The sequence below is a fragment of the Betta splendens genome, chromosome 9 (genome assembly GCF_900634795.4).
Source record: "Betta splendens chromosome 9, fBetSpl5.4, whole genome shotgun sequence".
Taxonomy (NCBI): Eukaryota; Metazoa; Chordata; class Actinopteri; order Anabantiformes; family Osphronemidae; genus Betta; species Betta splendens.
The window spans coordinates 20,803,722-20,829,941 of NC_040889.2; the positions used below are offsets into that span (position 1 = coordinate 20,803,722).

Sequence of the window (26,220 nt, forward strand, 5' to 3'; positions counted from 1 at the left end):
AAATCATCAAGTCTGGGGTTAAATCCAACGAGTCCTTTGTTAAACATTTGGCAGTAATTTTTTTCAGTAGGGAAAATTTGCTGACAGGTTAAAATCTTTTGCTTGAGAAGGAAAAAAATTATATCCTCCGTCAATCTAACGTTTGTTTGTTTTAGCGGGGTGTAAAAATCAATATCTGTATAAAATATTAGTAAATGGTGCACCAAACATTATCGGACAGACCGTGGCTCGGTTTGGCCTCAGTGGCTTTCCGTAGAGAGGTGGAGGGGAGTCACGTGACCAGAGATTGTGATAGCGGAGTTCCTGGAAGAAACAAAACAAAACAAATGACAGCTAACCATGGGACGCGGCTACAGTCGCATGTCACTCGCCAAGTCGGCTTGAGGTCTTCATAATGTGAGTAACATTACAAAACACATAGAGACGCCAGAGAATCTATATTTGACTAGAAAAACATTGCAGCAGGCTAAATGCTAATCGTTAGCTCATCTTCGTTGGAACCTTTCTATTGTATCGCTAAGTAGAGTTTATTATCATTTTTTTTAATCAAACGTGTATTTCCTGTACATTTTTTGTGTCATATATTCCAGTTGTTACGTTGCTATTATCCGTCACCGACCTTCCTCAATTGTCCATACTAGAGGGTCTGTTTACCACCAGGCTCTGTTTATCTGGGTGACATAGTCAGCCAGTAGCTGCTTATCACAGAACAGAACTCGCTGGCTATTGCAGCTAATGGTTGCTATTTGTGTTCATGTACAGCACATATTGTATGAAGACTGATCGTTTTCAGCGCATTGTTTCCTTCAGGGGACACAGCCGTCAGCTTTATGCCTGCGTGGTATAAGTTGTGGACAAAGCTGAGGTGTGCTGACTGTAAAGATGGAGGCTGCACGGCCAAAGAAAACCAAGACAAAAACCAGCGCAAAATCCCAGGTGATTAAACCAAGTCCCTGTCAGTCGTTTATTAGTAGTCTGCTCTTTCTTTTTGAAGTCCAGTCTCAGTCCTTGCCACATTATGCTGAGACAGTGTTTTTTGTTTTCACAACACTGAGTGTAATGTTTGCTCTCCAGTCACACACTCAGTCACATATAGAAAATTATTAAGAAAGAATTTTTGCTCTTTGGTTAAACCTCATTTTGCATTTTAGCTGTCCCGGAAACCGAAGCAGACAAAAGAAGAAGAAAAAAGACCCACAGCATCCTCTGATGTTTTCGAGGAGGCCTCTGGCTTCACTGACATCCCCCTTAGTCTGCCGTATCAGGAACTGGAGGAGGAGCAGAAAAACCCTGTTGAAACCCTTGAGACAACAACACAGCCAATCGATCAGTTCTCTGAGAAACCGGCCTCCCCATCTCAGGATTTATCGACATCTGGTGTAACTAGTATTTTACAGCCAACTCTCCATTTGTCGACGCAAACATCACAGACTACAGAGCATTTGACTGAGTCAAAAAATGAGGAAGAGGAGCATCATGGAGTAGCAGCTCAGAGCTCAGCTGAGCTCATTGCACCGAACATCACGGATGCTGCCAGAGTTACACAATCATGGACTAATTCAACACAGTTTGAAATCCTCAATGCCTCGAGTGCCCCTTTGCTGTACCCATCGCTTCCCACATTGGAGGAGGGCCCTGTGATACAGCTCAGTGATGAAGCTGTTAAAAATGGTGCAAAAGGACCTGCAGTGTTGGCACTTCCTGAGCAGGAATCTTCCCCTTTAAGTTGTCAGCCCCTGAGGTCTGTAGCTGAACTACCCACAAGCAAACTCTACCCAGAGATACATCAAATGGCTCCAGAAATTCAGGTAATCTCAATCCTAAACACATACTACTATTAGGGTGAGTAACAAATATGAGAGTGCAGTTTTTTAATCGTTCAAATGTGAGAGCACTACATAGTTGAAGTGACACGTACGTAATTTTAATATAACAACATGCATATTTGCTTTTAGAACCGATTTTTATCAATTAAATATTAATATTACCAAATAATAAAATAGAATATTGCTTTGTAATAGTATTGATTAAATTTATGTATTGTTTTTTTTTAGTTTATCAGTATCCGTATACATACATATTTTATTACATAAATAATAATGTTGCAGTATTTTTAATATTTCCCACAGTCAGATACCAACACTTACTGTTTTGCTTCCTGCAGCCATTCTCACTGGAACAGCTTAATGTCTGGGAGCCAAGTGGAGGTTTGCAAGCTTGGTTAGAGGGCGTTGAAGTGTGTGCAGCCCAGTTTTGTGCCCTGGCCCGGCAGGACAACCATGAACTTACTGAACTCCTGCAGAATTACTGGCGCTGCCGCAGACAGCTGACCCAGTCGCACACACAGCTACACACGCAGTCTTCTGACTGCAAGAGCGCACAGAATCGGCTCTGGTGCTTCAGAGATGAGCAGCTTACACTTCAGGTTTTATTTTTTCTCTTTCGGGGATCAGTAACCACAAAAAACACTGACATGATTTTGTGTTGCTGTTACTTTGATGAACACTTTTAATATAATTTCTGTCCTCACAGGGGGTATGTGCAGACCAGTCTAAGGTGTGTGGATACCATCGCTTCCAGCAGGCAGATTTTAGTCAGAGTGTGTTGGCTGAGCTAAACAGGCTGTTTGAGGCTCGCAGTGAGCTTCTCCATCAGAAGGTAGCACTACATGCATACACTGCTCTGCTGTCACGCCTTCAGGTGGAATCATATTTGTATCGCCTGCTGAAAGGTGAGACTTTAAAAACTGTGCCTCCTGAGATAATACTCTTGCATGTTTATATACCCTTATCTTTATATCGTTCATATCTTGTTTTCAGATTGTTCTGGCAGTAGCTCACAGCCTTGTTCTTTGCAACCCTTGAAAGAGGCCATCAGTGTCCTGTTTAGTTTTACACGAAGAGTCTTGGATGATGCACAGTTCCAAACTGACATCCATCACTGGCTGGAGAGATTGGTATACAAACATTCAGGCATCTGAGCATCTTTTTAAATTTTCATATTCCACTGGACAAGGTACTTTTGGTGTTTTTTGTCATGTCATCCTGGCTTTCTCTCCAGGTGGCAATCCTTCTGCATGTGGGAGGATCAGGAGAACATCTATTCCTGCTGTGCCATCTTCTGTGCTGCCCTGCAGGGGTTGGAAAGTGGGCTGCACCATTTCTACAGGTGAGTGTTTAATTTAGAATTGTCATGTCAAGGGTTGTGCAAACACATAACGAGAGCTTTCTTCTTGAATTTTTAGATTCAAATATGGGGAAATGCAGGTGGGGTGCAGCACTTTATGCAAGCTTTGACCATCCTAATGTTACCTGCCAGGTAAATACGAGAGCACACAGTCAGCCTTTCCTATTAACTGATTTAATGTATGTACGCAGTTTTTTTTCTGTGTATAGTAAAATAATAACCTCATACTATTAACTAGTAACTTCCTTCCACCCAGGCACCGTGCAGAGTTTCTGAGCCATATGAAACCATGTGAGAGCCAGAGCTCAGCAGCCTCTGGACCAGAGTCTGGCAACTGGACATTAGTGGATGAAGGAGGAGAGGAGGTGAGTGTAGGGAGACCATGGTTGCATTTTGAGATTAACCAATGTGCAGTAAACGGTCATACATGTGTGCAGTTTAAGCAAGAGTTAATAAGTCTTTCATGACTTTTTACACCTAACCTCTAACTCCATGTTGCTTTTGTGTCTTTAGGATGAAGACCCAGAGAGCAGCTGGTTGCTGCTGTGTGAGGAGGATCTGATCTTAATGCTGACCCAGTTCCCATTTCAGCAGCTATACTCAAACATGCTGGGGATGAGCAAGGACGGTGAGTCATCTTGTCCGTCTTTCTACCTGTAGTTGTGTGGCCCTTCTGAGATTGACCAACCACTTTGTTTCCAGGTGTGTATGAATCCAAGTCCTGCTCCAGTCAGAAGATGATGCGTGTCTTTGCTTTTGCTTCGTCACTCATTGAAATTCTCGCTCTCGGCCTACAAACCTACAACAGAGCGCGATACAGACAGCTAGTCAAACGAATCGGACACATCATACGGTTGGTCCAGCAAAATGTGTCCAAGATATTTATATCATGTTATAAAATGATTACACAATGCACAGCTACATATAACAACATTTCTTGACTGTCTGTCCTTACAGAATGACTGTTTGCTATGTCAGTGATCACTGGGCCCAGTACGTAAGTGTGAATGTTGCACCTGGATCCAGTGGACAAGTACACACCCTGTCTTTAGACAAACTACAACTGGAATATGACCATCTCTTCCTCAGAGCAGTTTTACATGTACTCAGAAACAAAAGGTAATAAATGTATTGGAGGTTTAGGTTGCAACCGCAAATAATTTATTTATTTACCTTAATTATATTTCTTTTGGGGTAATTCCTCTCACAGACTGGGCATTTGGTTGTTTATGTCTGAGATGCCTTATGGGACTCTGTCCAGTTCTATGCTGTGGAGAGTCCTTTATATAATGCAGTGTGCAGAGACAGAAGGACTCGAAACACTCAGCGCTGCCAGTGACACACACATCTGCATTCAGGCCCTCAAAGGTAAAGTAGACGCACTTTACCTACTGTACACCAAGTCTTATGTTTCAAACCCAACCTTTTAATCATTACATCAAGGGCTGTGTGTTCTGCACTTATCGCTGTAGTTCTTTTCTCTACCACAGACCCCGAGCTCCAGCAGAGATTTGAGCAATGGCTGTGTGAGGTGAACAGCTCTGATGGCATCTCCCTCCTCACTGCGCTTGCTCACATGGCCACACCCACTCAGCACTCTGACCCAGCCTTTATCACCACTATAGCGCTGCTGATTTACCAGGTATGGGAAGAATAGAACAAGAGCAGTAAACAGTGTAGTCTGTATATCATTTATTTCATGTAGATTATTTAAAGTAAATTATAATAAAGAAAACTAAAAACCTTAGTTCTAGTAAGGAATTATTTTGTTCAGAAGACACAAAGGTACTACCTACCTTGCTCATGGACTCTTTTCTTTCATTTCAGGTGTCTTATGTTAGTGTATCTACCAGAGAAACCTACTCTAAGGTAGGGAGGGAGTTGCTGGCTGCCATAGCAACAGCCCATCCCTATGTAATATCTGTGCTCTTGGAGAAACTGAGAGAAACCATACAAACTGTAGGAATGGTTGGTACTACTAACTTGATTATTAGGTAGTTACATATATAATTTGGTAAATGCCACAGTCATGTGTTTATTGCTCTCTTTGTATTTTAGGTTGCTCTGTACCTGTGTAAAGAACTTCCACTTAATCTGTGGCAGCCGCGGCCAGAGGAAATATGTGTAATTGGGGCCTGGCTGCTGCAGCATCCACTTTCTGCTGTGGAGAACCGGCTGGCCTGTGTTATTCTTGAGGGTCTGAACTGGGGTTACACACAGGTAGTAGCGGTTGCATCAAAACTTGTAATTCTGAGTATCTAGACCACAGTTGTGAGTTTGTTTTCTCTTGCAGACGGGCTCTTTAGCCCTGTCTTCATCTCTTCACAATGAAGTGGCCCTGCTGGTGGCTGAAGCCTATCAGAAGTACCTTACTGACAAACCATATAGTGGCCTCATATCGGAGGGAATCAAACAGGTAACGTCCGCCAGTTGGCTGCAGACAGCTGGTGTATCTTCATTGGCAACATCCAACATGACCTTTCTGGTCCTCCATGTGTGTGCTGTTTCTCGCTCTCAGGTGTCTTACCTTGCCAGCGTCCTTCGTTTGGGCGTTTCTCCTGAAGCATCCTTTAGCCAATGGGCATGGCAACTGTTGCTAAGGCTGAAACTCCATGTCAATGCCCAAAACCCTAAAGGGGCATGGTCAGTCCCAGCTTTGGCATCCAATCCACCTCCAGAACTCACACATTCTCCCAGCATGCACTCTGTTCTCAGGGCTGTAAAAGCGGGCATCCCCATTGGATGCTACCTGTCTATAGCCATGACACAAGTCGGACACAGGTTTGTACTCACAATTAGGCTAGACCCTACCGAAAGCGGGTGCTTGGTTGCGCTTGGTTAATCACTTTTTATGCGTGTCGTTTACTAGCCTGGAACATTTTTGTACTGATGGAGTCGGATTGTTGAAGAATCTGATTCAGTCTTATCACCTGAGAGCAGCCGTGCATCTGCTGGATAACATCCTGCCGCCAACCTACCCTCTGAGCTTCTACCTGCTCAAGAACTCTCAGTAAGAAAGTTGTATTATTGGCACAAATCATCAGAACAACTAGATAGATGCTTATTATAGCAGTAACTGGCTAACGCAACACTAAATGTCGTCCCTCTTTCTGTTTATGCCAGATTTGTGAATTGTATCCAGTTATTCTTGCAGTACGACAGTGTGTGTCCTCAGGGTGTGACACAGCAGGTCACTCACCGGGTTGCACCACTGCTTACAGGAACCATCTATGGTGACAATGTCCGACTGCTGAACAGTGTAATTCAGGTTTGTCCCAAAAATATTTTGTTATAAACAAGTATGTATTAGATATCAAAATAATAGATATCAAATTAAAGATCATAAATACAGTAAATGTGTTTTATCTTCCAGAGTCACATAGTAGAGAGTTCAAAGCCTGGTCGCGTTGGAATTGCAGCAGTTCTAGAGTTTTGGGTGGGAATTCTGACTCAGCAGAATCTCTGGTACAGAGACAAAACGGTCCTGTTCCTCATGGATCAGATCTGCTGTGCTGCATTCACACACCACCAGGAGGAATGTGTGCAGAAGCTCCTGTACCAGCAGCATAAGGTATTTTTACTGTGTCTGAGGTTTGCATAATGAAGGAACTCTCACACCGTCTCTGGCACTGTTACCTCTCTGCAGTGGCCTTGTGAAGATAAATATTATGTCAGTATTTAATTTGTGGGTCATGTATTATATGTTATAGTCGTGTTTTTTTTGTCATGACAACTGGAGGAAGTCAATATTAATCAAAACAAAAACAACTATATATATTTTTCCTCTATTTCTATACTATATGTAGAATGCATTAGGTTACCATGGAGATCGAGGTCTGCTCTCCTCTCTGGTTGGTTGGATTGCTGGCAATGCCACACCCTCTTTCATCGAGGGCCAATCACTTAGTTTGGAGGTAAGGATCCCCAAGGCATAAACATTATGAAGTGTTCATCACAGTAGTAAAGTTTGCAGTCCACTTGACAGAAAGGTGGTGTTTGTTTTGCAGGTTTGGTTTGCCTGGCTTGTGCTTAATATGGAGGGAGTGTTTGAGGAAGATTCTCAGCTGAGACGCTGTGTTGAACATGAGCTCCTGTCGGAGATGAATATCTCCCCAGAACAAGCCCTAAAGGTATACCCACAGTTATACTGTATACACAAAGTTGTACATTATCTATGTTGGAATGGAAAAACAGAACTAATGGTTTAAAGGGCAATGACATGCAAATAAGTTTAAGTTGGTAAGTCTAACTCTGCGTGTGCGTGTTTGTATGTGTGAGCCAGAAGGTGCAGCAGAGGTTGAAGTTACCAGTAGCCCCGTCCCTACAGCGGCTGCAGGTGTATCGCTGGGCTTGTCAGGCCTTGGCCACTCCCCCTGATCATCCACTACTTCCTCTGGTGTGGCAGAAGTTCCTTCAGCTCTATCTCAGGCAGCCTGGGCCTGAGTATGGGTAGGCTGCACAAATGTTTCTATTCTCAGCTAAAGGATTCAGAAGACAGTATCCCACATTTAGTTGTGTTTGCTGTCCACCAGACTGGCTGCAGGAGGATGTATTGGACGAAGGTTCTTTCTGACTTCATCTCAGGCTGCTATACTTAGAAATCTGAGACAGAGAATTCAAGATGTGTCTGACTTCCACCATGCTGCTAGTCAGGCCCTCAGGGTACCCCCACCACGCACACCGACACCAGACAGCCAGGTTGACGAAAGCCAGGACGGTCCCACTCCTGCTTACCTCACCTCTCCTAAGCTCCACACAGAGTTGGTCAGGTAGGCGTGTGTTGAACGTGTGCATTCCTGCGTATTCCTCAGCAGATAGTAGTCATCATTGTGTGGACAACTCTGAGATAATTGGTGACCTACAGATTGTTTGGTGTGTTTGCAATCTGGATGGACGACGAGACTCTGCAGAAACAAGAAGTGTACCTTCCCTCTCTCCCTCCAGAGTACGAGCCACACAGACTTGCTCAGGTTATGCAGCGGCAAGAGGTGCTTTTTATTTTCACTCAGTTTGGCCTTAGATGTTGTAACGTTAGTTGTTTTTTAATTTGTTTTGCACTGTATTAGGTTATTGATGCATTTTATTTTGTGTTTACTTGTAGGAGCTGTGGCTGGAGTATGTTGACCAGGAGCGTCTGCAGTATGATGAGAGGGAGGTCTTGTCTCTGTGGGAGAAGGTGCAGAGTGAGCCCACCTTCTTGCACAAACAAACTCCCGGCTTCACCGATTGCACCAGCCCTAGCAATGGTACAGAGCGCACATTGTTACTCACAAACAAGTCTCACTACACCAGATACTTTATGTAGTGAAAAATGTGAAACTATTGCAAAGAGACTGAGCATACAAACATCAAGTATTTAAATCGTATAAATTTGAATTTCATACTCTGTACATGTAGATTCAGTCTTCATTAGTTAGGTAGTTGTGCCTGATGGGTCTCTGTGTGCAGCGAGGGCACGTATCCTGTCCAGCTTGCAGAAGCATCCAGTTCCTCATCCAGCTCCAGAGCTGCAACAGCAGAAGGCTCCTGTGGCTGAGGTCCCCACAGCCTGCCTCACTGACTCTAAAGCTGCTGCTGAACTGCTTCTGCAGGACCTCAGCATTCTGCAAGACCAGGCCAGGTATGTCAGGCAAGCATCGGTGGTACCTAGTGCACAGAAGCCTACATTAACTACAACACTCACATTCTTGTTTCACAATGGCAGGATTGCAGTGGCACGTGAGGCCCAGCAGGTGGCAATGGAGCAGGAGCTGCTAGAGAGTCTTCCTTTGTTGTATAAAAACCAACCTGAGCAAGTCTCTATGGCCCTGGAGTGTAAAGGGAAGGGAGGGCAGCCGTGCCAGGGACCTGCAAACATCACAGTCACAGTGCGAAAACTAAAAGTGTAAACGAGTCAGCTTTCCCGACATTTACCATTACTCTGATGAGTTTCATTTTCGTGTTACCTTGCAGTGTGAGCGTGTCCAGAGACAGGAGGCAGTGCAGACTCAGATAGCGTCGCTGCGCAGGGACATCAAGAAGCTCCAATCTGACGCCATGGCGCCGCCGTCTCAAAGCTTGGCACAGGCTGCTGTCCACACTGAGAACTTCATCACGTCAGTATTAACAGACTGCCAAAGAAAGCTACTCACTTACTGTTAAAAATATGTGCATTCAAAAAAAGACTGATGATGAAAACAGTTACTTGTCTTGAACCATGCGTGTGCTCAGGTCTCTGGTGAACATCTACAAGGCACAGAAATCGCCAGCTGTGCAGCAAGTTGGCGTGTCAGCCTTTTACCAGGTGGTCTCATTTGTTTGTGAGGACACACTGCGACACCCGCCAACCCGCCAGTACTTCTCCTCGTGTGTGGAGATCCTGGGACAGGTGTGCACACACCCATGCAAACATACTGACACATCATATTTATATATATATATATATATATATATATATATATATATATATATAATCAAGTCATTTATCCTAAGCTTTATTTAGCTTTGTTTGTTACTTTTTGAAGGTCCATAATGTACACACAACAATATCAGTATCTGAGCATCTGCATATTATTCTGTATCTGTTGCAGTGTATGAATGTGTACATAGACATGTGAGGACAGATGATAAAGCAAACAGGGTCGGTCTCCTGCTAAGCAGAAACGGCAGGGGCACAAACAGGGCACTACTGTGAATACAGGGAGCTTTGTGCACATAATTCATTCAAGTGAGCATTATTCCACCTGATGTGCTGTGTCTAGGTGTTTATCCAGGGCAATGCAGAGGAGTGTGGTCATGTTCTGAAGACCATCCTGGAGCAGAGCCGTCTTTGCCCTCTCATCTCTCCGTTCTTCACCCCCAACGCGGCACCAAGTCAGCTTGTCTTCCTCTACCAGGACGTGGTGAAGTCCCTCAGCCTGGACAGCGCTGATGTCATCTTCATGCTGCTCACTAAGGTGAGTTCCAACACAAATGCAAAACATTAAATTGCAGCATATAGTCCTAGCACGCCAGTTGCATCATGTGTATTTGTGTCTCCCTGCAGTTTGATTTATCTCAATGGCTAAATGAAGCCCATCCTGTGTTTTCGGAGAGAACCCGTCTGCTGGAGTTTATCCATGAAGCTCTATGTGTCTGCGGCAGAGACCCAGAGCCTGAACTCCTCATGCCTTTTCACCTTTTCACCAAACACTGGACCTGGCTCTTACGCCACCATTTCCCTGACCACTACAGTGACTGCCTGCGTCACCTCATGACCAGTAAGGCTGTGTGTTTGTTTGTTTGTGTGTGTGTGTGGGTCCTGATACAAACTGTTGAAGTACCTTCACCTTAAATCTACCTCCAGACTACCTCCAGACCAGTTGCAGTGAATTGTTCGAGGATGACATTTACTGTAAAAGCAGCTTTTCTTTTCAGTTTCAAAGAACCACTTCAAAAAGTCCTCATGTTCCCCATCCATGTGATTCAGAGAAAACACATTCATGCCTGAAAGAATGCCTCCCACTCATCTTCCCACCAACACAACACTAAATTAATTAATGAACACTGTTAAATATAGATGAATCATTACTTCAGTCTGCGAACTATTGAAATGCTGATGTGGTATTGTGCGTCAGAAATACTGAGTTTAGGTGTTTATTGTACAACCTCGCCAGGCTCATCAAACCAGTTACTGAGTCCAGAGTGCTGGAAGGTGACTCTGCGGGTGCTGGGCTGTTTACCTCCATCGCGCAGCACTAAAAGCAAAGCTGAGCAAACCACCAGCGCCTCTGACGTCCCCTGCCGTGTTGTCGGACCCCACGCCTCTCCCTACAGATCCTCCATCAGCCTCTCCCCTCAGCAGGTAAGGAACGCTGATGATGACGTTAGACTCCAACCGCTACGAGTTGCATCATGTAATATGAACAGACGTTTTAAAAATCCCATATTGTCTCTTTTAATACACTTGTGTGATGCTGTGGTGTTTGATTGGTTGCTAACAGGTGGAAGAGACAGTTGATTGGCTCAGTGATTACTTCCTACGAAGTCGTGTCAGTAACCAAGACCTGCGCAGCTTCGGCCTCTACTCTGCCTGGACTCCTTACATCAGCGAGGTTGTGTCCTTCTGGGAACATTTAATCGGTTGCCTTATCAACGTGCAGCTCAGCATTTGTGCCAGAGAGTCAGTGGGCAGCAGTAAAATGATTAAAGGTAACTGAAAATGTGATGCGATCATTCGGATTGTCTGCCTTTTGATGTGTGCTCATCATTTGTTCTTATCTGTGGTTATGAATGACTAATGACTTTGCACTCTCACAGCTCTGCAGGATCTTCACAGTAACATTGTGAAGCTATTTAAGCCTTGGATCTTTCCTTTGGACACCGAAGACGGCGGGTAAGTGTGGCACATTATCAGATCTTAGGCTTCAGATGGAGGAGACAGGATGTCAGTGAGGCAGGTGTGAAACAGATTAACAGTGATCAGTGATTCCAGAGAGGGCAGTGTTTTGTAATCCACGCCATCAGGTGACAAGCAGATGATTTTAATAGTAGTTGTATTACTTTTTTGTATTACTTAACCAGACACACAGTGAGAGAGTCTTTTTACAACAACATTTAAAACTGCTCAGAAAGAAAAGCACACAGACGTTGTTTACTTTTCTAGCAGCCTTGACATATTATGTGATTGTCTGGCTGTTGCTGTTAATGAGACAGGAAAAAGAAGGGAAGCAAAGGAAACGTCAATATCAGTGTTTGTTATCTCAGTAACTTCAAGTGTTACCCGTGGCTGGAGACCGATGCCGCTGCGGCAGGATGCATGGTCGCTCTCTACGCTCAGCTCACCGACACGCTGCACCACAAGTTCAAAGGTGGGTCTCAGCAGTCCTGTGGCGCCCTTGTGTGGAGTCATGACGATGTACCTGATGACATGTGTCTGGCTGCAGACCGTCTGCTCCCGGGTCAGAGGGGGGCTCTGTGGCTGTGTACGATGCAGTACTGCGAGAGCTGCACATCTCCCCGCACACCTGAGTACCTTCTTTACCTGTACCACACACACCTCCGCAGCCTGCCTTGGAGACACCTGCATCCTGACACGCAGCTCATGGAGCAGCTCTTCAGTGTGAGACATCCTACCGTACACTAGACGTAAATGAACCAGAGGATTGTAATTTAAAACCTCACTCACAGTCATTAGTCAGACTTAACATAATTATAATCTGATCTTGGAAAAAGGCTTCCTGACTTTCACAACCCAAATTTAGAAGCTTTATGATCAAATTTTAGCCAATTATCTTTTCTGGTTTGTAGTTGGAACATCATGATTTAATTCTAGAAGACGGTATCATTTATGTAGCCTTAAATGTGAAGATCAAATAAAGGAGTAGTAAAATGTACTGTGGAAATAATCTGTGGAAATAATAAGAAATATAGTGAATAAGTTGAGTATGTTCATGTTTGGCTCTGGCATTTCTCACATTCCTGTTTTTCCAGGTGGAGCGAGGAAGCCCCAAGAGCTGCTTCCTGTTTCTGGGAGAGGTGTTATGTGAAGTGAACTGGGTCAGCGTCCTAAGTGACCACTTACAAACACCTTCCACATCTATGACATATCCCACTCTAACACATGTGGTGACTCAGAAGGAGTCACAGACCATGTTGGTCTATCTCTTGTACATGCTAGTCTTTCTGGCAAAGGAGGAAAAACTCCTGAGTCAGCAGGTGAGTCCAGAGTGTTTTTTGAGGTTCAGCCCTTATCGATCCCAAGTCTTTATTCATCTTTAATTTGATTCTTCTCGTACTCACAGGACTCCCCTCTGCTGAGTCTGTTGGTGCAGTCCACCTCTCTGCCCTGGCATCACCTGCACCAGTCCTCATACCAGGGCATACTGGGTTATGTTGGCACCCACTACCCTCCCTCCTTATTGCTCAGTGCTGATTCTGCACCTCAGCTGCTACTGAAATCACTGCGTAGTGCTGCTGGGCTTCACCCGCGCCCCAATGAAACTCCACACCAGGTGAGACAACACAGAGCTGTTTGCCTCTAATATTAAAACTCTGATTCATTAATGCATCATAAACCTCTTAAGACTCCTCTTGACTGGATTATAGCTAAAATACATTCACTTAAAGGCGCTCTAAACCTTCCAGAGTCCTGTGTGTATTCCATAAACATTAGCTTCACTCATGATTTAGAGTTAAGGTGATAAGTAATTAGGAACAAATTGCATGATTCTGCATGAACAGTAAATTCATCTTGTGTCTTCATGTGTTCGATCATATCAGAAACGGTGAGTGCCCTCCACTGCCTCATGAAGACAGGGCGCGTGTAACGGTGGGAGGCCTGAAATATCTGCTTTCCAGTTACACCTAAACAATTCAGCTGTCGTTGCCAGCCCCGTTAGCGCAGCCAAATTACATGAATGTAACACCTAATTCCTTGTGCTGTTAATGCAGAGCAACAGAAAGATTTTTTTTTTTTTTATGAACTACTTGATGTTGGTCCAAAGTAGATAAATATTGGCAAGTTTTATCCAGTTCACTAAAACATTACAGAGAACTGCTCCAAGATGCATCAGTGGGTTTCCTCTTTCCGTTTCACAACTTCATTCCTAGAAATCGCTGGCATATATTCCATTAATATACCAATCTGTTTGCCTTGTCTTGTGTTGTACAACATTCCGAATCTATGTATATCCGTTTATGGCATTAACCCAAATCTTACTTTCCGTCTAATAGGAGGAGACAATGAAGGCCGGGGTGTATGTGTGCTGGTGTGTGCAGTCTCTGGTGACTCTGGAACAAGGAGGCAGCATCAACCTCAGAGACCTGTCGGATCAGCTGGAATCTCTTCTGGAGAGCGTTGTCACGTTCAACCCACCAGGTCAGTTGCCTTCGCCGTCAGCGTTAACCCCATCGCCACCCTTAAATGATTATTGCTGCACGGTTTGTGGTCTATGGAATCCTCTCCAGAGACGGAGTTGGAGCAGAGGCACATGGCGTTCTGCAGCCTCTTCAGCCACGCTCTGGGTTTGCTCAACGGGGTGGGCGTGTCCACCGGCGAGGCGCTGGCTGCTCACGTCATCACCTGGTTAGACAGGAAGGGGAGGGGCTTTCCCATTCTACCCCTGCTCACCGCCTGCTCCCGCTGTCTGGCGTCCGTGCGACATATGACACGCATCATGGAGGCGTGCATCACCGCATACTTCAGCCATGGTGAGCAAATCCGCACAATATGAAACTGAGGATTACAAATGCTTTATTTTATTGATGTGGGACTCTCAGCTTGTTGAAAGTGTTCCTGTAAGCTTGTCGTTTTGTTCCTCTTTGTTTAGCTGAGGAGGAACCTGTAAACTGGAGTCCTGTGTTGGCATCACTACAGGTGCCCGAGCTCACAATGGAGGATTTTCTTTCTGAGAGCCAATCAGGAGGCAGCTTCCTGACGCTCTACGCTGTCATTCTGCAACGCCTCCACACTGAAAGCACAGCAGTAAATGAACTGAAGACGCTGGGTCTAATAACCGAATGGACCAAAGAGGTCTTCCCCAGGTTTGGCCCTTTGACATTTTCCTGTTTTATAGTCATCAGGTGAAGTATGATAAGTTGCAGAGTTATTAGTGTCAACCAGGATCCACGCTCTTGTGTGTGCAGTGGTCCAGGTGATGAAGCCAAGCTGTTTCTTTGGTGGCACAAAGCACTGGATCTGTCAGCAGAGCAGCTGCAGCCACAGGCGGGCCAGACAGAAGTGTCTGTGGTTGTCAGGAGTCTGCTGAAGCTGCAAACCAGGCTGCTTCAGCTGGGAGAAGAGAGGCTGAACTCTGGACTGCTGGGGGCTATAGGCCTGGGGAAGAGGTCTCCTGTTTCCAATAGGTAGGGTCACATGCATTTGATTAGAAAATCAATATACCTGTAGAAAATATCCATTCAGCTTTGTGGTCAAAGCAGCTGATGTGCATATGTCATGTGTTTAGGTTCCGAGTGGTGGTACGCAGTCTGGCAGCGTTTCTGTCAGTCCAGATACCATCGGAGGCGGAGCTTCGACTGCAACCCACCAGTGATTTGCAGCTTTCTGTTAAAGCACAGCAAGTAAGCAACATGAACTGCAAAAAACGCTTTCTAGTCTGCAATTACCTCCTAAAAATAACCTGTTTTTTCTGTTTTCCTGTGGATGCAGATGTTGGGAGCGTTGGAGGCCATGCCCAGCAGTAAGCAGTACGTCGAGTTGGAGGACTCTGTAAATAAGGCCGTGCAGTTCATCCGTTACCCAGGACACTGTCTCAGAGACGCACCTCGACTTCTCGCCCTGCTGTTTAACCTGCTGTACCCCGATCTCAGATACCTACACTTTACCCGTGAACAGTGACTTGACCTGTCCATGTCTGTTCTGTGCAGACATTTCTTACTGGAGCACAAACTTGTCCAAGGAGAACAGTGTTTCTGACGAGTGACAGAAAGAGATTGTTTATCATTGGTCGCTGTGAATTTGAGGAAAAACACCTTTGAATAGGATCATAAAACCAGTCAAAAGGAACATTCTCACCCTCATTTCTGACCTTTTCCTGCACTTTCATTTTTTCCCCCCATGCCTTCTTGCTTTTTATATAACTAGCCTATTGATTATCCGCAATTTGTCCTATTCTTGATTAGAGACGATGTTGCACATATTTATTGAAGTGGAATTCATGAATCAGAATTCTTCAGGTGTGGATAAAAGTAAAATGAACCATAAGTGATTTCAAGAAAGCGGTGGACGAGTCTCATGGGTTTATAATTCAAGTTGTATCTTCTTATAATGAGGAGGAAATGCTAGGAAACCGGGGGTTTATTGCCTGAATCAACATTGTACACATATACAGTACAGGTCTGTCCTGTAAGAATTCATCATGTTTAGACAGTATTATGTTCATGTTAAGCCAAAAGTGCTTTCCTTGTTTCTGCCAAAGAGATGTTAGTTTCATGTGCTCATCTACTTAAACCGTTTTGACCAAGTAGTGGGCCTGTGTCATGTTCCCCTATTAAGTACAGTGTGTGTTTACATGGTGCCACATGACTAACAGCTGGGCTCTGTAATACAAAGGACCGATGCTGGTTTCACTGAACGGATGTAATGCTGCTGCAGCTGGTATTTAACATGTCTGCATACACTCAGATGATGATGTGTGGTCATTTAAGGGTAAAGGCACACTGCGAGTCAGACGCATCACACCTCCACACTGGTACTGTACATCCAAGTCCTCTTTCCCATCATCCTTGTTAGTTCACCACTCGTGTTGCTCGGTGCCATCTCCGTAATAATAAGCGCGCTGCACTTCGGCAGCCTGAAGCTCGCCTTATTGCCTGTGTCATGTTGTGACTGCTAATGTCAAAGGCATTTCGTTCTTATGAGTCAGTGATCAGGAATGGGTCCGTGGGGCTGCCGGAGAAAAGATGAGACAGAGCCCGGATATGCGATCAGTAAAGAGAACTGAATGCCTCCCTGCTGATGTCGCCCGTTGAATCTGGAACCTTGTGTCTTAAATGCAGGACAGACACAATACAGTGCAGCCTCTGCAATAACACTCTACCCTGCAATCTGTGTATAACTCTGAATCGAAAGACTGATATTAAAGGTTTCTTGTGTAAGAAGGCTGTTATGTATATCATGAGTCATTAACTGGCATCCGCATCGAGTGGTCCTCTGCGTCTGTGTGAAGGTACAGGACATGAGCTCGGCTGAAAGGAGCTTTTACCCAGTAATTGTTGTGGAGGGCTTCTTTAAGTCGAGCCGTGTGCACATCTAGCGTCCTTATCTAATATCGCCACGTCTGTCTGGGAGAAAACCTCACTTCAGGCAACAGTGGTCTCTATGGTTACAGGAAGGGTAGAAGTAAGAGAGGAGGTGGAGAGAACGGGGTGCTGATGGGCTGAGAGAGGGAGACGAGAGGGAAGGAGGTGCTCGCAGCCGCTTATCGCAGCCTCCTCTGCACTGTGTGATGACCTCCGCCGTGCGCCCTTAAACCCCTCATCTGCTGTTTCCAGCCGCTTCATCGGCCTCCCGTTCTCCCGTCTCTCAGCTCGGGTGGCTTCAGAGCTGATGCTGATGCTCCCGCTTAGCATTAGCTTTACCTCACCCCCCCCCCCACGTGCACATGCGCGTCTACACGTGCTCAGAGGGGCCGTTGCTGAGACAGGATTCCTGGCAGACGCATCCTCGTCTGGCAGATTCCCGTGTCACCATGGAAACCCAGCATCAGGCCAGGAATAGTTGTTCCTCGACTCTTTCGGCGCTCAGTCAGCGTCAGAGCACGTGGATCACCTCCCGGCGGTCACCACAACAAACAGTGTGATGCGTGATTGTAACAATAGTTTACTGTATGATATTTGCCCAAATTATTATTATTTAACTGGGTGATTTGATGGTGCTCCAGTGTCAGTCAGTGGTCACCAACCAGTTGCTCCACTGGTGACAGCTGCGTTGGCCCCAAGTCCCTCCCTGCTGCCAAAATACACACACGGCGGCGCTCAGCTGGAGGCCGAGGAATGCGTCTGCGCGTTCCCTCCCATACCTGAGACGGCACGCTCGTTCAGTGTGTAAGTGCACGCGTGTGCGACAAGCCGTGTTTATTTGCGTGTGTCAGACAGACTCCTCCGTGGAGACGCCCACTTCGTTTCGCACCTCCTCACCAGGACGGTGGGGAGCGATGACTCAAGCTCAGTGAGCCTTTAGTTCTCCCTCACACACACATACACACACACACACACACACACACACACACACTTCACCCCGCTGAGTGTACTTTCCTGTGCTCTTAACGCTAAAAGTCATCAATAATGACTCAGACCTTCAGTCAGGTGTCATGTATGTGATTTTTTTAGGAAGCTGGTGGGTTGAGCTGCTCTGGACTGAGAACAAGCAGGATTTTTTTCCCCGTGAGTTTAATGTTGGTTTATGTTGGAATTGGTGTGATTTAGAAGCCTTTGCTACTTCTGAGATGAATGGGGGTCGAACCAGTTAAAGTACAAGAGCTTTGAAAAAAACATACTGTTTGAAATGGCACATTTTAGACTTCTGTTAAATAATCATGGAGAACATTTTAATGCTAATACTGAAGGGAGGATGTTCCTAAAGGAGTCATTATCAGGGTCCTTGAACTTCACAGGAAAGTGTGGAATTCCAGAAAAGGTTCCTTTCGGATTGGTCTACTTTCTTCACAAAACTGAAAAATGACCCATTAGTTTTTTTTCAAGTTGAGCATGCGTGACTGTTGATTGTGCCGGTGATCGGACCCAGGACTCCCCCTCTCTCTCTCTCTCTCTCTGTCGCTCTCTCTCTCTCTCTCTGTCTCTCTCTCTCTCTGTCGCTCTCTCTTTGTCGCTCTCTCTCTCTCTCTGTCTCTCTCTCTCTGTCGCTCTCTCTCTCTCTCTTTGTCGCTCTCTCTCTCTCTGTCTCTCTCTCTCTGTCTCTCTCTCTCTGTCGCTCTCTCTCTCTCTCTGTCGCTCTCTCTCTCTCTCTCTCTCTCTCTCTCTCTCTGTCTCTCTCTCTCTCTCTCCAAATATGACGCTGTTTCCCTGCTTAGTGAAGCTGGCGGCTCCGGCATGTTTCCTCACTCTGGTAAATTTTAAAGGGGAGCGTTCGAACAGCGCCACTGGTCGGGTTTTAACCCAAACTCCGAACTTCAACTTCATCCAGCTGAGCGTGGCAGAGCTCGAACAACGCGGCCAGTCGGAGCGTCAGGGAGAGCCGCGTCTGCGAACGGACCTTTAGAAAGCGACGGGACCGAGGTCGGACTGGATCTGACTCGGCATCGGGTTCGGTAAGAAAACGAACCTTTGAGTTTGAAGCGAAAAAATGCAGTTTTCACCGCAGACGGAGCATCGCGAGCACGGACTGATTTGCTTTAGTTCAATAGAAGCAACGATTGAGGCCAGTTCGTCATCTCGCGGCAGATAAGTTAATTTTACACGGATGAACTTTCTCGCTGTCGCCGTCTGTCACCGCCGCGGCCCCCGTCACGGAACGCGGCGGGCTTGTTTGTGCCGGTTGTCCGGGCGCTGCTCCGAGGTTTTCCAGTGAGGCGTCAGACGCGTCTCAGCGTTCGGTCACCGGTTATTTCAGAGCGTGTGATCCTCCTGACGTCAATTTATAAGGACCCAGCGGTGCCGGGGCGGCGGCAGAGAATAAGGGCTGAACGGGGGAAGACGGAGGCGAGGAGAGGCCGGAGCATGTGTGTGACTCTCCGTTAGTGGACGGTAGGATCCCCCGTTCTGTTACAGCTCCCATTATTCCGCTTATCCTTCAAATACACGTCTCGTCTCTCGCCGCTTCGACGCCCGCGTCGTTGAATCGGTCGTTCTGTCTGTGGTGTCGCGGGGCCGGAACCGTTCACCGGCGTTGACGCCAGGATTCGGGGCGCGCTGCTGCGTTCGAGGCGCGTCTTTGTCCGTGGGAGGACACGGGGCTCCGGCGCGGTTCGGTGCAGCGGCCGCTCTCTGCGCCCCGCTTCCCGCCACTGCGGTGTCTCGGCGCTGCCTGACACGTCGCGTGCCTCCGTCCAGCCCGTTATCGGCCGCGCAGCTGAGCTCGTCGGTCGTTTTAACGCGTCCGCACGGAATCATGATCGCAGCCGTCGTCTTCTATCGCAGGGCTTCTCCGTGTGATAAAGCAGATGAGGGGGATTCCTCCGCACGGTCCCTGGCTTCACATCAGCACGGCAGCTCGTCCCCATAGCAACAGTTAGCAAAACCAGCTCCGCGTGCTCCCATTAAATACACTTCACAGCAAACCCCTAAAGGGTCCAGTCGGCACCTCCGAACGGGACGCTTATAGTCTCCTGCTCTGGGCGTTGGGCTCCGAGGGGTAATTATAGGAGCCTGACTGTGTCTCCGCAGTGACCGACCCTCCTGAAGGTGCATGCCGCGGCGCAGCTATGGGGAAGGACTACTACAAAACCCTGGGCATCCCCAAGGGCTCCAACGAGGAGGAGATCAAGAAGGCGTACCGGCGCATGGCGCTGCGCTTCCACCCGGACAAGAACACGGACGCCAACGCCGAGGAGAAGTTCAAGGAGATCGCCGAGGCCTACGACGTCCTCAGTGACCCCAAGAAGAGGGCCGTGTACGATCAGCTGGGAGAGGAAGGTGAGGGGGGGGGGGCACGTCTGGGTCTGAGTGCACGCGGTCAGAGAGTGCAGCCCGTGTCACTGAGGCCGTGTTAACCAGGCGTTGTGATGGATTAAGTTGTTATTGGAATAGCTCAGGCTCAGACTCAGCATCTAAAATCACGCTGCAGGACCTCAGTGGGCCTCAGACACTAGTGATGGACTTGTGTTTGTGTGTGTGTGTGTGTTTGTTACATGCAGACTGTGTGTGTGTGTGTGTGTGTGTGTGTGTCCTGGCTGACAGACAGATGGCTCAACACCACTACGTAGCTGAGATATGAATAGCAGTGGCTGCTGGTGGGCGCCGTGTGCATGCGTCCTCGTTGGACAGGTGCGTGTGTGTGCGTGTGTGTGCGTGTGTGTGCGTGTCCGTGTGCGCGTGTGACCTGGTATTTCATGAGATCCTCCGCCACCGGCGCAGTTGGAAGATCAGTGATGCTGTGGGAATTTTCCCGCCCACGTGGACTCCACTCTGCCCCCTCGTTACACACGCTGCTGTGTTTCCTGGACCGACGCCTGCGTCTGGTCTCTCGTGCGAGTTTGTGCGAGCGCGTGCTTCTCCGCTCTGCGGGCGCGTGTCCATGCGAGCGCTCACGTCCCTCTCGGCCTTTCTCTCCCCCAGGCCTGAAGACGGGCGGCAGCAGCTCCTCGGGCGCCCCCGGCAGCTCCACCTACCACTACACCTTCCACGGAGACCCCCACGCCACCTTCGCCTCCTTCTTCGGCGGCTCCAACCCCTTCGACGTGTTCTTCGGCTCCAACCGCGGCCACGGCCGCTCCAACGGCTTCTCCTTCCACAACGACCACGCCAACGATGCGGACCAGGACATGGACGTGGACGAGGACGACCCCTTCGCCCACTTCGGGCGGCAGTTCGGCTTCCCGGCGGAGGGCCGCAGGAGGAGGGGGGCGCCGTCGGAGAGGCTGGGGACCGGGCGCAAGCAGCAGGACCCGCCGGTGGTCCACGAGCTGAAGGTCTCGCTGGAGGAGATCTTCCACGGCTGCACCAAGCGCATGAAGATCACGCGGCGCCGGCTCAACCCGGACGGCCGCAGCATGAGGACGGAGGACAAGATCCTCAACATCGTCATCAAGAAGGGCTGGAAGGAGGGGACCAAGATCACCTTTCCAAAGGAGGGGGACGAGACCCCGGAGAACATTCCTGCCGACATTGCCTTCGTGCTGAAGGACAAAGGCCACGCCCACTTCAAGAGGGACGGCTCCAACGTCATCTACAACTGCAAGATCAGCCTGAAAGAGGTGAGGATTCTGTATCAGAGGCTGAATGTGGTGTCCTGCTGTTGTAACTGTTCCCCTGGCGCTGATCCGCCGGCCCGCCAGCCGGTTCTGCCTGCTCGGCCCGGCTCAGCGGCAGGTGCTTTTGAAGCGCCGGGCGCCAGGGGAGCGTTTTGTTCTCTGCTCTCAGCCCAGATTCCAACAGCATGCTCCAAAAGCAGCCCTGCAGTGACGTGCTGGTTTCCATTAGCGTTCGTTAAGAGTCACGTTATTCACGTGGCCCTTCAACAAACCTGCACAGCTGAAGCGCTTGGCTCCGTCTGCAGATGTGTTGAGTGTTAGGGAAGTGGGTCAGACGCTTTAGTATCCGAAGCAAACGGGAGCTCATGTTCCGCTGCTTCGAGGATGCAGCGCTGCAGTGAAATCGCAGCGCCGGCTGCTCCGCTGCCGCTCACCTCATGCGGCGCGAGGGGAGAAACGTGTCTGCAGATGTTCTGACGCGGGCACGGTCGCGTTTTGATGGCGGTCGGGTGGATTTCTGCCTGGAGCCCGCTCCGATGAGCAGCTGGGCCCGGTGCCGCTGGGCTCGTGTGAGCGTGCAGTTCACCTGTGAGACGGCGCTGAGGGCAAACCCCCCCCCCCCGCCGCGGTGCCTTCACTGTCACGAGCAGTGTGAAGCCGTGAGTGCTCAGTGAGACGTTGACATATTGGTTCTCCTCCTCCAGACAGACCTGGACCTGGACCCAGAGGCACTAATGACACCTCTGCAGTATGCCGCTACCATCCGCCGTGCTGCATTTGGAGCCGCTGTCACTGCTGCACTCAGCACAGTGGCAAAGCCCACGTAGGCGCTAACTGTCCATTAACACTTAGAAATCCAAAGGGATTCTTCATCGTGCAGATTTCTCTACAATGTGGATGTTGACTTTAAGTTAAATCAGAGTTCTTTACGATACAGGATACACCAGTGGTGCATTTTATCAATAGATGTCTCAAGATAAGACTCAGACTGTGTGCTAGTGCTCCTGCGTCTCCCTGAGCAGAGGCTTACGTAATCAATGAAGCCTCCGATCAGCTGGCAGGGGAGCACTGAGCGCCATGACAACCTGTGTGTGTGTGTGTGTGTGTGTGTGTGTGTGTGTGTGTGTGTGTGTGTGTGTGTGTGTGTGTGTGTGTGTGTGTGTGTGTGCGAGGCGCTGAGCCGGACCGCTCCTAACGAGGGGGACGGGCTTTTGGGCTCCATCACCGTCACGCGCCGTTATCAGTGCAGTGGATAAAAGGAGGCTGATGTCATGGCTGGAAAACTCAGTGTCCGTGCGCCGCAGCAGCTGCTCTGCTCCGCCGGACCTCGACTGTCTGCATGTCCATCTGTGTTTGCTAAAGGCCCGACAGACGAGGGAGGAAAGTCCCCCAACTGTCGTTCTGCATCACGGGCCGCGTGAAGGCGCACGCTGGTCGTCATTGGACGCGTTATACCCTGATAAGTGGATGCCTTCAGTGATTGGCTCGTTCACCCTCATGGCTGAAGAGCCTCTAGAGACCAATAGTTGGTACCAGTGCTCCCAGTTAGTACTCACTTTAGCTACAGTAGTTTAAAAAATGGAGCATGAGGAAATAATAAAAAATGAACACCATCAGATTTGACCTTGAAAATCTATAATCCATCCTTAGACCTATTCATTGTCATCTTTTGTTTATAGGTAGTTTTACTTATTTATATTTTTCTCACCAGTTTCAATCCAGGTCAATTATACCTGATGGCCATAAGAACTCTAACTTTTATTCATTGACCTTCTTGTAGCAACCGTATCTTTAGAGCATTATATAAGTAAAGCGTATTCCTCAGGACGTTCATTCACAGAGTTGTTGTTGTTTAGTGTAGATGTGGTGTGTGATGCTCACTGGAAAGTCTGTGAAGTCGTGATAAGAGCAGGTCTCTGCGTTTAGCTCAGCGCTCTCTGCTGGATTCATCGGGCACCGTGATAAGGAGGTGTGTGTGTGTGTGTGTGTGTGTGTGTGTGTGTGTGTGTGTGTGTGTGTGTGTGTGTGTGTGTGTGTGTGTGTGTGTGTGTGTCCTCTCTCTCTCTCTCTCCTGGTCCGCGCTCCAAATATTTACGAGCTCAGCCAATTCCTGCCTCACTTCATTAGGTCCTGCGATGAGGCCCTCGCTAAAATTAGCTCCCAGTGTCAACGTGGAGCAACTCTGACACACTTTTAAACCCAACGGGTGACACAAAGACTTTTCCTCTTCCCAGCTTGTGTTTTCCTTCCTGTTGATGTATTATGTTCTGAAAATATTTGGCCAAAACACTTTGCCATAAAGGGTCAACACACTGTGGAATGATGAGCTTTCGGTGCACGGCTCCATCAGGTCATCTGGGTGTTCACAGCTTCTGCATTACGTTGTGAATACAAATCTCAACCGGTCCATTCTTTCCTTCTCTCCTCTCCAGGCGCTGTGTGGCTGCACTGTTAGCATTCCCACGCTGGAAAACCGCGTCATCTCTCTTCCCTGTCATGACATCATCAAGCCGGGAACCGTGAAGCGGCTCAGGGGGGAAGGTCTTCCGTTCCCCAAGAACCCGTCGCAGCGCGGCGACCTCATCGTGGAGTTCTCGGTCCGCTTTCCCGACAGGATCCCGCCTCAGTCCAGGGAGATCATCAGACAGCACCTCCCGCAGTCGTAGAGGGACCCGTCTCAAACTCCTCCTCCTCCTGCTCCACACACTCCAGACTAAACCCAGAAAAACTACATCCATCTAGAATTCAACCTTTACTGTAGTAAATCTCCCCTTCCCTCGTTAATGCCCACAGCATTAAACAGACTGTGGTTTGTAGGAACTTCACAGATAGGAGGTGATGGAGGAGCCCAACAAGGTGTCAGGACGTCTTTTGGCCTAAGCACACACACACACACACACACACACACACACAAACACACACACAAGCACCCGAGCTCTGCTGAGGACGGGCTAAATCCCGTCTTTTACCAGAACCTCTTTTCTTAACTCTGTTTTTTACGGATTTACTGTATCTGTTTTTTATGCCGTCCAGTGATGACGTGTGAGACATTTTTTTAAAAGAAACCATTTTTTTCCAGGACTTTCTTCTCCAGAGGAGCTTTCAAACAATACAGGACTATTTATTTTTCCCTTGCGTGTACCAGCGGTTTCAGCGTAATCAGTCCAAGCCCCACTTTTAACATGACTCTCCCACTCATGCTTTCAGGCTAATAAAGCTCCTTGTCTGTGGGACATACGATCCATCTCCCCCAAAACCAGTTGTACTTCGTGCCACAGTCTAACATTACTCACATCAACTCAGCTGCAATGGAAAAATCTGGGATCGACAATCACATACTGTAACAACAGTGTACGCTTGGATAATACAATCTACACGTAACATGGGTGCTTTCCATTCTGAGCTGCGTGGCTGCTCTGATCTTAATAGCCTGGCTCGGTATCTGAGTAACATTTCGGTGCCTTAGCCCGGTGTCCTACCACACATGTGAAGAAACACAAAGCTCACACTGTAATATATAGAAAACCAGCCATGTAACGCGCACAGACGGTGCCCGATGCTGTGTTAGACGTTAGACCTTTGATAGCTGGTGATCTGGGGGGGGGGGGCAATGTTAAGTCAGTAACTATATGTAAGTGTATGTGAGCAGGGACTTGTATATGGAGAGATTCGCCAGTGCACCTCTGTAAAGTGCCGTACAAGTACAGGTTGGACTCCCCAGATGAATACGCACGTGAGTTAATACTTGAGATGCGTCTGAGGAGTCCGGCTTTGTTGTGTATATTCTGCTGTCTCTTGGCCATGTCTCGGTGCTACTGTACGCAGTGCCAAAAATAGACCACGTCCGCGTCTAGGTTTCAGTTTTCTTAGATCCTCGGGTTGTGATTTGATCCGTAACCTCTTTACAGCCAACAGTGTTATTTCTTTCAATTAGGACGTGCAGGTCGCTCCTCAGAGCTTCCTGCAGTACTTTACAGCCATACTATTATATATGTTTTATGCAGACAGCCCTCATAGGTTGTATATATATAATGTGTACGGGAACATGGTGATGAATGCACTTTTTATGCCATAAGGATGCATAAGGATGGGGGAGAGATTTGAATGACTTAACAAATGAGCAGCCTGCACCTGGGATGTTCAGAGACTGTGGCTACAAGCAGAATGCACGCGCTGCTGCTGCTGCTGATGCTGCTGCTGCTGAGAGACTCACTGTTACTACTTATGTGCATTTGATGATCTTTTCAGTATGGAAACAAATAAACCAAACGTGTGAAGGTAACGCTGTGTGTCGTGCATTTCAAATCGTGACTCGCTGCTCTGTTTTCCAGCAGGTCCAGGGGCGAGTCAGGCCAGTCGACAGCTAAGCTAACAGAGACGCGCATAGTGAGGACACAGCAGGCGATTAGTGAGCCACTGGAGGGCTCTCTGAGACGTGGTGCAGTAACACCACACTGTGACTAATGTCATGTAACTGTATCGGCTATTTCTGGCTGTGGGGCCGAGTTCACAGCGGCTGTGTAACACGCCCACTGAAATAAACCCAAAATGGCATGACTCTAGCTTTGTAAAAATCATTCACCTGTTTGTATTAGATGATTTCACATTATAATGTGAGCATTACTTTCATAACCTACACGCTGCGTTAGAACAGCAACTTCAATCAACAGGACAGAGGATGGACATG

At 47.8% G+C, this 26,220-nt stretch overlaps 2 protein-coding genes across 5 annotated transcripts; both read left to right on the forward strand.

Annotated features, from left to right (window-relative positions):
• The first annotated feature begins 242 nt into the window (after positions 1 to 242).
• On the forward strand, positions 243 to 16,765 carry epg5 (ectopic P-granules autophagy protein 5 homolog (C. elegans)). Of its 2 annotated transcripts, none has more exons than XM_029162704.3 (46): positions 243 to 396; positions 811 to 936; positions 1,152 to 1,808; positions 2,165 to 2,425; positions 2,533 to 2,731; positions 2,820 to 2,956; positions 3,061 to 3,168; positions 3,245 to 3,318; positions 3,443 to 3,551; positions 3,700 to 3,814; positions 3,889 to 4,039; positions 4,144 to 4,305; positions 4,397 to 4,554; positions 4,677 to 4,828; positions 5,014 to 5,154; positions 5,245 to 5,406; positions 5,480 to 5,602; positions 5,705 to 5,967; positions 6,056 to 6,196; positions 6,310 to 6,454; positions 6,560 to 6,757; positions 6,993 to 7,100; positions 7,194 to 7,316; positions 7,469 to 7,635; positions 7,719 to 7,955; positions 8,051 to 8,174; positions 8,288 to 8,432; positions 8,635 to 8,806; positions 8,891 to 9,053; positions 9,139 to 9,281; positions 9,397 to 9,553; positions 9,927 to 10,121; positions 10,211 to 10,424; positions 10,821 to 11,008; positions 11,148 to 11,355; positions 11,464 to 11,539; positions 11,911 to 12,014; positions 12,090 to 12,265; positions 12,637 to 12,861; positions 12,948 to 13,157; positions 13,879 to 14,023; positions 14,113 to 14,355; positions 14,475 to 14,688; positions 14,791 to 15,009; positions 15,111 to 15,225; positions 15,314 to 16,765. In XM_029162704.3, exons 2-46 carry the CDS (start codon positions 883 to 885, stop codon positions 15,500 to 15,502), a joined length of 7,770 nt encoding a protein of 2,589 aa, XP_029018537.1. In that variant the 5' UTR covers positions 243 to 396; positions 811 to 882; the 3' UTR covers positions 15,503 to 16,765. The 2 variants fall into 2 exon arrangements, with proteins under 2 accessions (XP_029018537.1, XP_055367190.1); XM_055511215.1 differs by having other exon boundaries at positions 263 to 396; positions 763 to 936.
• A 1,849-nt stretch (positions 16,766 to 18,614) lies between these two features.
• Positions 18,615 to 26,109, forward strand: dnajb5 (DnaJ heat shock protein family (Hsp40) member B5). 3 transcript variants are annotated; one of them, XR_008695519.1, is made up of 5 exons: positions 18,615 to 18,932; positions 20,008 to 20,256; positions 20,899 to 21,536; positions 23,966 to 24,389; positions 25,865 to 26,109. XR_008695519.1 is itself a non-coding variant. In XM_029163624.3 (4 exons), exons 2-4 carry the CDS (start codon positions 20,046 to 20,048, stop codon positions 24,197 to 24,199), a joined length of 1,083 nt encoding a protein of 360 aa, XP_029019457.1. In that variant the 5' UTR covers positions 18,615 to 18,932; positions 20,008 to 20,045; the 3' UTR covers positions 24,200 to 25,815. The 3 variants fall into 3 exon arrangements, 2 of the variants coding, with proteins under 2 accessions (XP_029019457.1, XP_029019458.1); XM_029163624.3 differs by lacking the exon at positions 25,865 to 26,109 and having other exon boundaries at positions 23,966 to 25,815; XM_029163625.3 differs by lacking the exons at positions 18,615 to 18,932; positions 25,865 to 26,109 and adding an exon at positions 18,985 to 19,368 and having other exon boundaries at positions 23,966 to 25,815.
• The last annotated feature ends 111 nt before the right edge of the window (positions 26,110 to 26,220 follow it).